Source organism: Rhea americana, unplaced genomic scaffold (assembly GCF_003343005.1).
Source record: "Rhea americana isolate MKP2758 unplaced genomic scaffold, rheAme1 scaffold_45, whole genome shotgun sequence".
Lineage (NCBI taxonomy): Eukaryota > Metazoa > Chordata > Aves > Rheiformes > Rheidae > Rhea > Rhea americana.
Window position 1 is genome coordinate 2,963,677 of NW_028186590.1, and position 16,085 is coordinate 2,979,761.

Below are 16,085 nucleotides of genomic sequence, written 5' to 3' on the forward strand. Positions count from 1 at the left end.
AAAATGATTGATCTGATACAGGGCACAAATCGGGGAATAAAAGATAYCAGATAAAGATCAAAAAGGAATGCAATGAGAGCCATGTAGGAAAGCTGTGATAAGCGTCCTAACTGTTGTTATTGCAGACAGCGCAAGAGAGTTAGTGGTTTCTCTCAAAAGTGGGTGATGAACATCCACATGACAGTAAAAAAGTAATCATGTGCCAAAAAACTCAGCCAAAAAAGGGTTTGGCTGGGTACCCAAAGCTGATCTTTGAATTTCAAASAGTTGACAAGAACAGAGCCATAAGTAATCCATTACCATAAGTATAATTCCAAAATGCTTCAAACTAAAAGGAGCTTTTAGATTAAAAGGTACATGGAATTTTGATTTTAATAAGCATGCAATTCTTTTGCTATATACGCACAGGTTGAAGGCAACATTTTACATAAATAGTGGAGCTGTATCCCACCTAAAAATTTCTAAAACCTGGCTGTCCCTCAAAAAGTGCATCTAATTGTTATTTTAAATAAGCATATTGCTGTGATAACCTAAAATTAAACATTTTTATTTACTAGAAATAACTTTATCTAGTAAGAGTCTACAGCTTTCTGTTATATATGTGTCAGCAATGCATTTTGCCTAAGTGCTTTGCCAACTCAGTCTGCAGTGGTATGTACTAAGCATGTTATGCATGTGTTAAGACAACTGAAAAGTTTATTTTTCAAAAGCATTGTAGTTATGAATCTTGCTTGAATGTTTTTGTGGTTACCCTGTAATGTTTGTGTTGTACACTACTTCCATTGACATATCCATCCCCAGTGTAGCATATATCTAACATCGTCTGTAACTAAGTGATGTGATTACTATTTGCATAACAAATTTGTTTTTCCCTCCCACTCCCTCACCTGAAGAAAAGAACAAGGGGAAGCTTCTAGCAGGTTTGTAGTTTCCTTTATTGCTTATATCTTTTAAATCTTCACTTTTGAAAGGGTTTTAAGTGGTTTGGTACAACAGGCTCAAGAAATTGCGACGCGGTACTGATAAGAATGGCAGATCTCGTTTGTATTTCGCTTGCACCGATAGGATAGCGTTGCTGAGATTTGCTTCTTTGTCTCAGTTTTCGTGTGGGAAAACTAGGTRATTTTCCAATTTTTTTTTAGTCGTACGTTTTAACGTGGCGGGGGAGATCTCAGGTGCCGCRGTGGCGGATGAGGAGCGGCGCGGGCTGCCCCGGCTGCAGCCCCCGGCGAGGACGGGGGCCTGGGCGCTGCCCGGAGGCGGACGCCTGCAGCTCCCGGCCGCCCCGGGGAGCTCCAGCTCCTTCCCCGCCCRGGATGCTCCAGCTCCTTCCCCGGCGTGCCGGGACCGCTCCCAGGGCGGCCGTCTCTCGAGGCGGCCGCCTTTGCCCCGACCCGCAAGCRGCCAGCGCCGCGCTGTGATTTCTCCCATACGTCACCTCCATAAGCTTGCTGGCCAGTTCCCACCACGTAAAACCATTACACCTTCACCGAACCTTTTCGGGCTGACCCTGCTCCCCCGACAATAACGTTCGGAGTCGCCTTTGGCTTTTTTAGAAAAGGAGAGGCTGAAGGTGGCAGTGAGCGGTTGTGCATCTCCGCCTGTTGCTGCCTCCGAAACGGGGCGTTGTGAGAGGACAGTTTATTGCCAGCTCTACCTGTGAGCACCTACAGACCCAAAGTCACCCAGGAGGAGTAGAAGCTAGATGCAAGAAACACCTAGCTGTCAAAATTACATTATAGGCCCCCCGCTAGTGATAACTATTGTGATTTTCAAAGAAGTCAATGWTTTAGCAAGCTTCTTTTTCACTTTATTTTCCCTGAATGGAAGACAGTTGTCTGTTCAGAAAATCTTATCCCTTATGTGCCGTTACTGCAGTGTATTAGGGTAGGTATAAAATGAACTTGTTAACAYAATGTTAAAGACTTTTTTCCAGTGGTTTCTACCAAATAGCATATTAAAAACTGAATTTATAAAGTCAAGATGAACCTATGCTTTTGCAAGGAAAACACAACTGTACATTCCTCAAGGAAATCCATAATTTTAATCTTTTTCTGAGATCTTGGTCTACCCTAAACAACCCACAGACCACTCAGTGCTTTTTAAAAAGGTGTGTTTTTTGTCAATGGCTGTTTATAGTTCTTATGCTGATATATTGCTATATGTTTCTATCATTTAAAATACATGTTGTGTATGTGGTCTTTTGTGGTAAAAGTGTAAATGCAAACTGCTGCAACGTACTTAGAGGTAACTGTCCTCGATTATTTAACTTCTTTCTTAATGCAATGCTGAGTGATTTGCATGGGATGCTATGTGAACTAAGTAAGCTGCTTCTTGTTTCACTCTTTAAATTAAGATATGTTTATACTAGCAGTGCATTGGATTGCTTTCTGAATATGCTCTTTGCTCTTTACTTCATTTTAATAACAGCAGAGAAAAGCGTTTCTTGCTTTAGGTAAAAGATAACTTTTATTACTTATTAAAATGAATTTCGTGTTTACAAACACAAATTTTTGAATTTCATCGTCTATAGAGACCTGTGCCCTTTCATTAGGCTACTAAATGTTGCTGGCTCTTTGAGAAAGCGAGCTGTGCTGATGAGGTGGTAGCTCCATGCTAAATTTAATAAAAATATGTTCAACACATTATATTTTCTGTTTCTCAAAATATCACAGGTGTTCTAGTTAATCGTTTATCAAAGTAATGGGAGGCAACCTTTTTGGTGTTTTCCATGCTGCAGATGGGATGGTTCGGTAAATCAGTGTTAGAGTTCTGCAAGCAGTTTAAAATCCTGTATATTAAATTCACTATATCTATGAATACACATACTGAGTGCAAATAATATTTATTTCTGCTCAATTATACATTGTGGCTGAAGTTCCTCCTGAGCAGGAAGGAACATACTGAGAGCACAAACGATTTTAAGCTGTGCGTAGGCCACACATTGTTTCTCTGCAAAGAATGAATTTCACCCATCTAGTGTAGGCTTCTTTTACCATTTTAAATAGTGGCCCTGAGTAAGGATCCCCTACTCAGGCAACTTGCTGTGGTGCAATATGGTTGAGCTTTGCTAGCATAGGAGCTTGGAGAAAAAAATGTATCATTGTCCCCTGCTCTGAGACACCCAAGTAAGCTATACTCTAGAATTCTCTCCATATGCTGCTGTATCATGTCTGTTTCTAAAAGTAGATTTCATGTAAATTATTGTCTTTGCATGCACCATGTGAAAAAGAAACAGCCAGCGATCAAGAATCTAATTTGGTTTGGAAAACCTAACCCCTGGCTCGTAGCAGAATGCTTAGTAACATGGTCCTCTATTTCCCCTCGCTCCTAGTAAGCTTTGTAGTAATAAACAGAAGCTCTTCAGGATGTACACCCCTCGGAAACATAGGTATTCAGCATCCTGCCTATTCACATGATGTTTGAGAATGCCAACTAACATCAGGTGCATGATTCATTGACTTCCCCTTCTTAGCGCTTTAAAGTTCCTGACTTCTCCAAAGGATGTTTCTTGATTTTCTTTAAATGCTTGTAATTCCCCTCCTTGCTTGTTGCCTGCAATTCCATTAATACAATGGCAATTACACCCGTTCTTTGAAGTTCACCCGGCCGGACAATTGCAGTGTGCAGCACGCCGTGGTTTGCTCAGCCCGGTTTCCCGCCTCTGCCTGAGACTTGAACTTTTTGGAATGTATTATCCTGCCGAGACCTACAACAGTTGTTGAATATTTGGATAACGACATTTCCCCAAGTCCAAGAGGATTTTTATAGCCGTAGAAGTTGAGTTCTCTGTCACATAAATAATAATTAGTGGGGAATATTAAGATATAACATGTTAGGCAATATCAACTGTTAAAACATAGAAGAATCCCCTTGGACACAGCTTTTTGAAGCTGTGCCTGCCTCCTGTATCTATGAGGTGGAGAAATGCATGTGAAAACAACCATCAGCTTCAGTTGAATTCTGCTGACACTTTGGCTCTTACCAAAAATGGTAATTTCCAGATCTTAAGGATATCTTAAGGGATCTTAGGGGAAGAATCCCTTGATTTATAACTACACATTGTAACAAATTTTCCATATTTTTAACAAATAATTTAAAAATYAATAGAAGCACAAACTAATGATAAAAAATGAAGAAAAATAGTTTCTATTAATCAGAAACTGTTTTGAAGAAGGAAAAAATACACATTTTTTTTCTATTTGAAMATTTAGACATTACATCTTGAAATTCTTGTTATTACTCATTGAAGGTATGAGATATAACACCATATTTCTTGGGTTCACGCTTCTAGGATGAGACTGGTGGAGCAGACTTAAACGCTTGAACTTCAGGTGTTAGACTTTACTGTCCTATCTATTGCACTTGCATTTGTTCAATTTAGCTTAATTTCGGTAAAGTCATCTGTTGGCTTGGTAAGAATCAACATTCATATTTATTGAAAATTAGTTACTGAAAATTGATATTGAAAAGCTGAAAAACAGATCATGAATTGCAACTGGTGGGAAGGTGCTGCAGGTCTGAGGTTGAAGAAGGGCRGAGGATGAGATTGACCACAAATGTAGTGGAAGGTAGAGGTAATAGGGGAGTGGGACAGGGAGCTAAAGAGATGTTGAGTTCACCAAAAACTATAGTAAGATGATCCATGGAAGACAGATAGAGCTGTAAGTACAGACAAGAAAWGCAAATATTCATTAGCATTTATCAATTAAAATAAATCTTATAAAATCTAGTCATTTGATTCACTGCAAGTGTTCATTGCCCTTGCAGTGAAGCTACAGTGACCTCTAGTGTCGCTAAACACCTATTCTTTCATAAATCAATGATGGAAAACATAAAATTTACAAAAGAAAGAAAAAGAACTGCAAAGTCCTTCGCTATCAGAGGGAAGTGAATGGTTCGTGCACGTACTGATCAGGAAGAATGAGTGGTCAGACCCTACAACTAATCTTTCAGAAGACAAAAAATTAGAGAGAAATCATCTGCGTTCTTCCCAGTGGTTCCAGCTGCAACTGATCTCCAACATGCTTCAGGGCTCCAGCATTATCTGTATGAATATATACCAAAACCTGCAGCCTTCAAGAGAAGATTAACARTCTTCTCTAAAGAGATTGCCATTGTCAAGGAAGATTGCAACAGAAAGTAGCTGTGTATATAAACTAGCTGGAAAAAACYGCTAATCACATAAGATAAAATAAATGATAATATATAGAGGACTGGGGACAGTTGTGGTTCTCTCAAATCCTTGTCACTTAGGTTTGATTCAGGAAGCCGTGTGTTTCAGAAAGCATTTAGATATTCATTTTYCAGATTCTGTGTTTCTTCTGGACCAAAATTCGAGTTAAGTTTTGGGATTTTCAGGAATTTGTGAATTTCCCATGGGTATTAACAGACTTATGTTAACTCARGTTATTTCCTTTGACTACTTTGTAAAAGAGAGGAGAAAAGRGAAAGRGAAAAAATGTAATTGGGTAAGTCCTGCAAGAGGTGAAGGATTTTTAATGAGACACTGGACAGTGCTAATCCAACCAACACTAAATTCAGAGTAAAGGGCTCAGAAAGCTTCAGTGGCCCCTAGTTCAAGTGAAAAATGGTCCAAAGATGCTTGAAATSGCATAGAAGTGATCTACAATCTCCACCTCCATTGCAACAGGGCATCAAGAGCCAGGAGCTATACTTTCAGTGCAAGAAAATCCTGGTCAGGGTSCCCGGAAAATGCTTCAATTCAGTGATTCCTCCATAATGTTTTCTGCTGTGTATAGGAGAGTCTCATGACAGGGTTCTTCCAAGGGCACTGATTTACTGCTAGGCATGAATTCCCCACTGCTGCAAGCAGTGCAGGTTATGCCTGTGCCCAGGGAGTTGAGTGACTTCAGAAATGCTCCATCTGAGCATTTCCCACCAGTCTCAGAATAGGAAGAGGGACCCAAGAGCGAGGAACTGCTACAACTGGTGTCTTCGGGCAGTTTCTACTCAAGAGCCAAAACAGAGTTCCTAAAAAACCCATCCTCCAGYTGCTCCGTGGCAGTTCATGGCTCAGCACTCTCCGCATGGGCATGCCGTTACATTGCCATTACTGCAAAGCAGGGGAGTTCAAGTGTGAGGTCGGCGTTATAAATTAGTATTTTCATTCTCCGTGTTGCACTTTTGCAAATGTCTCTAGTACAGATGAAGTGTCTACTGTTCCTTTCACTATAGCCTCATTGCTTTGATTTGGAGAACTAAAGATATTCAGGTTAAGTAGCCATTTCTTATCATTCAGTTTTTATAAATGAAATGAGCCTATAACCATGTGCCCAAATCATTCAAAAGCAGATGTTGTTTACATTAGTACAAATTAATTGGCCTAAGAACACGTGTGCTTTTTTCATTTTCTGTTTTCATTTTTAGTTTGGAGTTACTGGGATAATAAAAATTATGGCCCATAGTGATCTTAATTATGACTAGTTTATTGATTTTCCTTTCATTCTAATTAGTGCAAGAGGAAGAAAGCTGTCCAGAAATTTTTTTTACTTGTAAGATTTGTCCAGAAAATAATAATTTGATTTCATGTTTGAATTGCTTTTCCTGAAATCTAAGCCCTAAGATGAGTAAATATAGTATGTTGGACAGATGTATAGAGATAGTACCTAAAAGAAGTGCATTTTGATTGTGTTGCTCATGCTGTATAGCATGCAATAATGTGCAATAAATACTTCCTAAATTATGTCATCATGAAATCATACAATTCAAAAGATTCCTCAACTGAAATGTAATTAAATCATAAAATGTAATTTTCCTTGAAAATTACATTTTAGAACTTGCTTTTCTTTCAAGTAGTAGGTTCTGAGGGTCTTTTGCATTGAATACACAACAGGATTTAGTCCTGCAGGTGCAGATAACAATTTGCAATGGAAGGAGATGACGTTTCCAGCACCATCATATGTTTGTTTCAACAATTGCTTACTTTGGACAAGGGAGGAAGGGGGTTAGATTGAGAAATTATACTAAAGGTATTCTTTCAAGTGATTTGACATGCCATATAGAAACAGATTTATCTAATAATCTTTCTATTATTGTGCTTATTTTATAGCATTCTTCAAACTTATAAGTGTTTCAGCATGTGCTTTGCTTGCAACAAACTGCATCCTTTCTAGTTTCAGTGATGTCTGTATTCAGACTGAAATGCTCTGCTCTGCTATGCATGGAAAAGATATCTGATTATCTAAACATTTCACAACCACAAAAGTTTATAATTACATTCATTTCATATAATTACATATTAACACTGTATTTTTAGTGTGCAGTTGGTTAAACATCTAAGAGTCAAATAGCGTATTTTAGCATTAGTTAATCAGCTGCAGGATTACTTTCCGTTGAAAACATCTCTTAGTGACCTGCTGAAGTTAAATGCAAAGAGTGTGAGCAAACTAGAAAGTGTCTTAACTTCAGGTACAATTATAATTTACAAGTAGACTGTCTTTGCCATAGGTGTTCTAAAAGAACCCCTCAATCCTACTCCAGTGCAGTAAGACTAGTGCATTGCCTACTCCATCTCTTCCCCTGCAAGAGTAGGTTTGACCTTTGATCAAGAAGGTTGTACAAGTGATTGAACTTAAACTTATATATAAAACACACGCTTGTTTCCAAACCAAGTATCAGAACTAATTTTTGTTTTCCCTTTGTGCCTTCTGCTTCAAGAAGAGCCAGACAAAAACATAAGGGCTAGATAACGAAAAATACATGCAGATCCTTGGGGTCATCACAACAGGTCCATCATATATTTTCAGATGTGAACGAAAGTAATTTAAGTACTGAGAAGTAGAAACTCTACACATGCCACATTCAGCTGACTGGAAGGCAAACGTCATAAACACAGGAAGAAAAAAAATCAGCTTACTGTTGGCCAACTGCAAGTATACAGGCCACCTTTGATCAAGCAATCACAATCATTAGCTCGGCTGGGCTGTTGTAATTCTTTTTTAAAGTAGAGCCTGCTGCAGGTAATAAGCTCCCAGCTTGGTCTCAGATAATGACTTTATTGAGCACACAGTGTAACATTACATTTCCATTAATCAGTCATCACACTGATCATAGTCATCTCTTGGATGTTGTGTTACTCCTGTTTCTGTCTTGTCCAAATAAGTGCTGTAACAAGGGATTMTGAATATGAGTGTTCACTAACAATGCGTATGAAATGTTGGAAGGTACCACATCTTGAAAAAGCATGAGTATACTAACAGCAATGTTCTTGCCTGCTTATAAATAACTACATGGCATGCAGTAATAATAAATACTTTTTTTTCTTGATTATCTGTAGAGATGGTCAGAAATGCACTGAGCTGGGCCAACTAACATGGAAATAAACATGATAAAAATTCAAAGAATGAAAAAATATTTTAGAGATTAATCTGTAATAATTGGCTTAATTTTGTTTCTATTTGTTAATTTTAATTTCCATTACAAGGTTATTCTGTCCTGTAAGATAGACAGTCATTGATAATGCCTCTATCAAACAACAGTTATTTCAAATCAGTTTCATTCTCAGATGAAATATATTCCATGAAAATAGAAGTGTGTAAGAAACTGATTAATACTGCTTAGAATTTTTAGAAATCATTTGCCTATGATAGAAGGAAATGGAGTACAGGAGCTATGAAATAAAATATATTTCTCTTCTTCACAGTCAAAAGTTAAGTTTCAAAGAGCGGGTTCGGATGGCCAGCCCACGAGGTCAAAGTATTAAGAACAGGCAGTCTTCAGTYGGGGATCGCCGGTCGCCAAGCGCCGACATTGCTACGGAAGGGAGCCCGACCAAGGTTCAGAAGAGCTGGAGCTTCAATGACCGGACCCGCTTCAGGCCATCACTGCGGCTGAAGAGTTCCCAGCCAAAACCAGCGGTTGATGGTAGGAATTTTCCTTATTTTCCACTGCATACTGTTGCCAGGCTGCTCATGGTGTCAAACACCAGCGCTTTGAATGTGACCCATTAGGTCATCCTTTAACTTTTAATCCTTACTGTTGGGAGGAGTAAAGGTAGGCGGCTTTAGCWAACAAAACCAGTACAACTGCTTTTATGTATTGCTTTCTAAAAGCTGTTTTAGATGTAGAAAGGACTGCTAATACATGAAGAACTGGATCTCTGTGAAAATGCCTTGCWGAGCCAGCAGCAGATGGGAATGCAACCTTTCATATGCTCTCTGGAGTGCCTGATGTTGCCGCTCTCTGCTCTCCACTTGCTGGCTAAGATCCTCTTTTGCATTAAAGTAGCTGCTTTAGTGAAAGATTTTCATCTACAAAGGCTTATCAAATTGGAGCCTGGTAAGAGCAGCCCTATGACAGGCAGGAGCAAGGAGAGCCAAACAGCTAGCCTTTTGTAGACACTTGCACTGAAAGGATGTTGTTTGGGGTGTTACTTCTGCCCCAGACTTCACCAGGGATTTAGTTTTCTATAGCCACATTTTTCCCCATTTAGGAGTGTTTTATTCTTTCCTAGGGGACCCACTGACAAAAAGTAGAGGGAACTGTCTGTGGAAGGAGGGAGTGTCACTGACTGGGTGTGAAAGGTACAGAGTGAATCCGTTGATCAAAGTGTGGAAGTGGAACCTTATCCGTTTATATGATTGCAGTCATTCATGTTACTTCTAACAATTGTCGGTAAAAATATTCAGACGAGTGTAATTTAGGTATCTGCTTCTTTTTTACAGCACATATTATTACAGACATGTAGGTTGGCAGAATACCCATAGAACTGAAATACCCCATCCCTCATCTAAGAAAAATCTTACACAACACCTCTCTTCAGGAAAAGTCTGGGTAAATAAACATTTCCTGGAGGGCTAACGAGATGAACCACCCACGACTGCTAAGGTCATCGTTCCAGGCTAGCCTGCCCCTGTGGAGAGCCTCATACACAAATCCTGAGTTTGTCTTTGTTACCGCAAGCCACTGGGATATACCATGTCATCCATCTCTTGAGGTCTCGGTTATCCATGTGGCTCACCATCCCTTGCTCCTTTCTGGGGCAAATGGCCTGGCTTGTCTTCCAGGAAAACTGCAGCATACAGCATATGTGGTGCCTGCCTCCTGCCAACGTAGAGCTGGACAAGATCTTTTGCCTAGAAATGGGAAGTCAGAGACACTGTAGGTAGCAGAGTGTAGTTGAAGCTGTCTAAATGTAGGCTTCCTATGTAATCAGGTAGATAGTATGTGTATCTCCCCAAAAGACAAGCCAGAAATGACTTCATAGGTTAAACCCTTGTAACTTGCACAGCCTCTGGAAGTGAACTAATAGCAGAGCAATTTGTTGAGCACACCACCAGAGTCTCAGCCATTCACATGTGTTCCAGTCTCTCAGCCTATACCTCACTCAGGAGCCCATTTACTTTTTCACCAGCCCATTTGTTATAGAAACATTTCGTAAGCATTGCCCTGGATTTCGTCTTGTACATATTGTCATTTATAGGAACCATCTGCATGAGAAGATCATGTTCCCTGTTATTGTCTCTGCTTGATGGAAAAGATGGCATAAATGGCACCTCAGGTATTTCTGTAGATAAAAGATAATAATAACAACAAGTTCATAGCTGTGCATAAACCCTTAAAGATCTTCCAGCTCCTCAGAGCGAGTGCAAGCAGTTTCCATGTCAGCAGTTTCCAGCTACAAGTCCACCCTTATGAAAAAGGGCCAACAGATATGACCAATTTCTCATCGGTGGCAGGAGGAACAGCTTCCATTGTCCTCAACATGTAGGTGAATGCCAAGTTTCCACTCTGGGACCCAGTCCAGCTACTTCTAGGACTGGTATCATCAAATGGATGTCCAGTATGCTCACTGCTGAGAGGCAACTCCCTGCTACCTCACACAGTACATTTGCAGCAAAAGACAGGCGTTATCAGTCTTGATGCATTCTTTTTTTTCCCCCCATATTTGTTACTGTTTTCACAGTTTTTATGCATTCTATAATTGACAGCTTAATGGAAAGGATCTAGAAACTATACATTTAGGTTAGAACATCTCACATCTTTCACTGGGTGAAAATACAGCATTTGCAACACTTTATTCATATCTCTCAGTTGTCAGATGCTCTAGTTTCCCTCCTTGCGGTATTCTCCAGCTGAAGGATTAATTATTTTGGCATGTACTGACATTCCAGCTGAACTAGAAGCCACCCTTTTCTAGATGAAGATCTGGACTCAGCACAGTACCCTTTAACTGCTCTTTCTTCTGACGATTCTTACCTCTCTGTAGTCTGAGAGGAGAAAAAATGGTATTTTCAATGACCCTTCTAACCTAAGGCTTATATTGGGCAAGGCTGACTGGGCAGAATTCAGAGCTGTGCCAGACACCCTGCCTAGTAGTACATGGTGCGGGGGSCAAGCGAAGTAGTGAAATATGGAGGGTAAGAACATGCCATCAGATATCCCATCAGAGTAAAACTCTGGAAATGCTCTAAATGATTCAAAGAAGCACAAAGAGTGCTTCACTTTGCACATTGAATCTGAAGTGCCAAAAGTTTATGTTAGTTATCTCATGGAAAAATGGACTTCACCTTCCAAAAGAGAAGACAGGTATTTGCTTTGGTTTTGGTTAACTATATGAAATTTGGGGTTCTGAATGATTTTCAGTTAGCTCCAATTGAGGAGGAACTACTTTGCTGTGTAGGTGAGGCACACAGCACTCTATAAAATAAAACRGAGGAATAAATGTACATTATGAGCACAGATTTCTGAAGGAAAGCAGAATTATTAAAGTCTATTAGAATAATCTATGGCAGATGAGCCAATGCAGCAATTTTGCAGTCTTGACTAAGTTCTGATATAAGACAAAGTTAGAATCGGGGCCAAAACAATCAGAAAGAGACCGCTAGAAAACCTCAATGCTAGCAGTTAGAGTTTGTCATGTAAAGGAAGATTTCTAATCCAGATAGGAGTTTATGGAAGGCAGCTAATAGATAACATGATGGAAAAGTCTTACTCTTAGGCTAGACATTAAGAAAAGCKTGCTAACACTCCCCTGCTGCAGGTTAAGATCATTGAAGGAGGTACCTTGGCAGTGATTAAAACACACAGGTATCTCCCAAAAGGATATTGGCATAGCTATCTTAGAACAGTATGACCAAAACTGTTGCATAAATGTCTTTATTTATGGGAAGCGACAGTGCTTTGAAACTGCCTATAAACCATTTATTGTTATTGCCAAAGTGGGCATGGCAACTGTAGCAATTATTTCAGCTACATATGTGCATTTGCAAATTGAATCCGAACCTGAGRAAGCTTTGATGGCTGCAGACACTCTCTAGAGCTTTAACAACAGTGTAGGGGAGCTAAATAGAAAACTAAGACTTACACAATCTGATTTTAAATATATGTCCACTCTCAGCTGAAATGTGGCTTGCAGCTGCCAGAACTCTTGTTGAAGATGAGACCCTGCAAAAATTAGTGGCAATGGTGCCAGGACGCTGTATTTCCAATCCCTGTTGTAACTTTTAAAGGGAATTGTCAGTACTAAGCAGATACAACGGAATTCCTCACCACTAGATCTGTGGAGGCCTCAGGAATGGTAGACYGTGTTACAGTGCGTACCCTCAGAAGGATACAAGAATCATTTGCAAGTGTTTTACGGAATGATGAAGAGATAAGGAACTGCGCTGTTAATAGGATTGTGGATTCGCTGTAGGGAATGGTCCCCAACACATCCCATGAACTGTGGCTGGGACCATCCAGGAGAGGGAGTTGGCCCAGGCCAAACCTRTGCTGGAGGCTGTGCAGAGAGTTAAACAGTGCACGTGATCTCACGCTGTTGCTTAACGCACTGTGCCTGTGCCTTCTTGTATTTGCTGGTGTAGATCAGACCGAGACTCGTCTCACAAAATCTCTCATCTGCAGACACCTACAATCCAAGGCTTGTTTTTTTCTGCTTGCTTCTTTGTGTAGGGAACACAGCTTTTTCTGCTTAAATTCTGTTCCAGTCTTGTACTGCCACAGTTGAAATAAAGAATAGATAGTGCATTGTACATGCAGTTCTCGGTAAGGGATAAATGTGCCCTGTTACATTTGTATTCTACCATCCTCTGCTTCCAAGCTTTTGCATGAGTTATTGGGCATTTATTGCAACCTAGAGCTATTGTGTGGCTTTTTGAATAAAACACCAAAAGTGTTCAGCACAGGAGATATTACAAACATATTTCATTTGATTAATTAAAAGGAACTCTCTAAGGAAATACTTGATTTCTGCACCATCTCYGAACGTTGTATGCTCACATGAACTCTAGCCTTTCATTCCCTACAGAGTACTTGCATAAAATCCTCAGGGTAGAGTATATTATAAAAACCATGGAAAGAATGCAGTCGTGCATTTCAGCCCCCATGTCCTCAGTTACTACCACATTATTTATGTATTGCAAAAATGACAGGTTTTCCTTTCAGTAGCACAAACATCTTGACCCCATATAAGGTTCAGCTGATGTAGCAAAGGTCCTTAGTTTGGTTGCTTTTACATCTCAGTTAGCTTCAATTTGCTGATTCAAAATGAAGCTGCATGATGTCAAAATCAAGCTGCTCAATTTATACAAGCCCATATATGATGAGATAAAAAGACATTTTATTAGTAATATATCAGTCTGTGCTAGACAGGAGATTTATGTTCATGTGATTGTTTAACTTGATGGTAGAGCTCTCATTTATTACAGTTGTCACTGTAGTTAATTAGTAAGATCTTATAAAAATAATCTAGCATTCTGATCAAAGCTCCAAGTCATTTTTTCATTTTGTGTAAATAGTACGGTTCATTGGTTTGGAGGAGTTATTTCAGTTTATTCCAGCGGAGGACCTAGCCACATGAGTCTGTAATTTAGTCTCTGTCTCTATGGTCTGCCCCGGTATGTACCTTTGCTCACTTAACTGAGCACTTACTCAGGGGTCACAAGTGAGCTGAGCTTCTCAGTTTCTCAGTGAGGGTGAAAAGCAGAGCACCATATGGAGAGAGGCATTATTTGCATGAGTTTCACTCTTCAGTAGTGAGTGGAGAACATGAGTTACAAAGTCATTCTGAAAGGATACTCATAAAACCTTCCAACCACCACTTGCACCAAATCTGAAATATTTTAGCAATGCTGTCATTTTTATGAAATGTTGTTGGTGAAATCCTGCACGGCGACTGTTTTGTAGCTCTCTGAAGCTAATGCTGGCATCCTCCCATCTCACCTGGAAACCTTTGCTTTTTCCAAGGRTGGGCAAGGGAGAATGCAAAAGAGCAGAGCTAGCCTTCAGGCTATTTATTTATTTATTTATGTAGGCCTTTGACTACAACTAAAATCCCCTTCAGACAACAGGACCTGGAAATTTCCCAGTGCTTAGGGCTTGCATTAGTCCTTATATCAGATACCATATCAACTGACGTGTGCTGTAAGGACAYGTGAAGAGACAGTCAATTAGGCATAACACTTAGCCCATTAGTTCCTAGTTCTACATAAATATCTTGTATGTAGTRTATGTAGAATAGCAGAGGTGTGTATATACATATACACTAAAAGCATGCATACATGCATGAAAAATCACTTTAGAGCAACCCATCATTTTTCTTTCTTATTCTTCTCAAGCTAAACTTGTTGGCTAATGTGCCACTATTTATAATAAGATCTGCAATTTTTACTGCAGAATTATTGTGCATATAATGAATTGTTTTTAGAAAGTCTCCTAGTTCTCCAAATCATCACTCAAAATGAAAAGGACTCCWTTTTAACTAAGTAGTGGGAGCTGTTCCATGAAATATTGCCAGTGCCAAAARTTTTTGAGTAGTTAAATAATGACTAAAGATAATTGAAAGTTATTAGCAGGGAATGCTAACATTTTAGATATTTGGAACTTGCATGGGTTATTTGATAACTAATATAAAATAAGCTTCTGACCTTAAAATAATTGCGCATGTAAAAAAGAGACTAGGTATATCCTCAACATGTAAAAAACATTCCACCAACCCTGTCCTCCATCTTTGCCAAATTTGAGCTGGTTTAGAAATACATTTCAAACAGAAAATGTTGTTGATGTTATTCTTTATAACATTCTGTTTATAAAGCTCCATACTKCACTATAGCTACAAATTCCAGGTCTGATGTCCTCTTCTGTCCCTCATCTGGAAATCTACTTTTTCAGGAGAGAAGAAAGGGTAAAAGAAAGAGGATATGGGTGGAGCACTGTCCCACTCTCCATAGGTACCTCYTGTACGGTGGCAGCTCAGGTTGTGCTTTACAGAAGTCACAAGGTAGAGGGAGTTTCTTAAGAGTGCATGCAGTAAAGCCCTGCACTTTCAGCCTGCCTCAGCTATCAGAGAGGCATCAGTTTCTTTCTTCTGCTGCCAGATTTCTTTCAAGCGTGGAAATGGCAAATATTCTGTAAAAACTTCTTGGAGAAAGTGTCCTCAAATGCTGTCATCTTATCTTCTCCTCTCTGAATTTCACGAATACTGTCCTATACTACCAATGATTTTTATGTTGGTTTCTAGACAAACATTAAACATTTAATGTGAAGAGTATCTGATAAAAGTTTTCTTGTCCTGTCTCCTACCTTCCGTTACAGTTAGAAGAAAGCCTTTGCTTGCTTGCTTGCTTGCTTTCAGGACCGAGAAAAARATACGATTCACTCTCTTGGGCCTCCTTCTACCGGCCTCTGTTCTGCAAAGCACATAAACATGTGCTGCTGCATTTCTCTGTTTGGGAGAGCTTTRGATATTCTTGCCATTAGGCGTGTGTTTAAGTTCCACTCCAATTAGTGTTGCTTTTTTCAGTTGATTTTTCCTATGGAGCTTAGTAAACAATCACGATTAAAACAATTTGTGTGCACTGTTTCTTGAAAGACAGTCAGCTTGTTTCTGCTTTAAAGCAGAGGAGAATTTGAAAGGAAATCATTGCTAGGAGCAGTTAAGGGAACTTGGATTCATGGCTCAACAAACAGGAAAATAGCAAAAGTGAACCAATGAGAGATTTCATAAAAGAAATTTAATTTACTAGGCTGAGACACATTTTATTTTGACAAAGGGAAATCGTATGAATTATATGAACAAAAACCATGAAGATGTTCATACTTACCATAATTTTCTGAAGGAGAAA

The 16,085-nt window shown here is 39.4% G+C and overlaps 1 protein-coding gene across 1 annotated transcript in view; it reads left to right on the top strand.

Annotated features, from left to right (window-relative positions):
- Positions 1-16,085, top strand: part of KCNQ5 (potassium voltage-gated channel subfamily Q member 5) — a 304,096-nt gene that overhangs the window by 267,854 nt on the left and 20,157 nt on the right. Inside the window, exons 10-11 of the mRNA XM_085316085.1 lie at positions 894-920; positions 8,666-8,886. Coding sequence (XP_085172211.1) covers positions 894-920; positions 8,666-8,886 — 248 coding nt within the window. The remainder of the gene's footprint in view (positions 1-893; positions 921-8,665; positions 8,887-16,085) is intronic.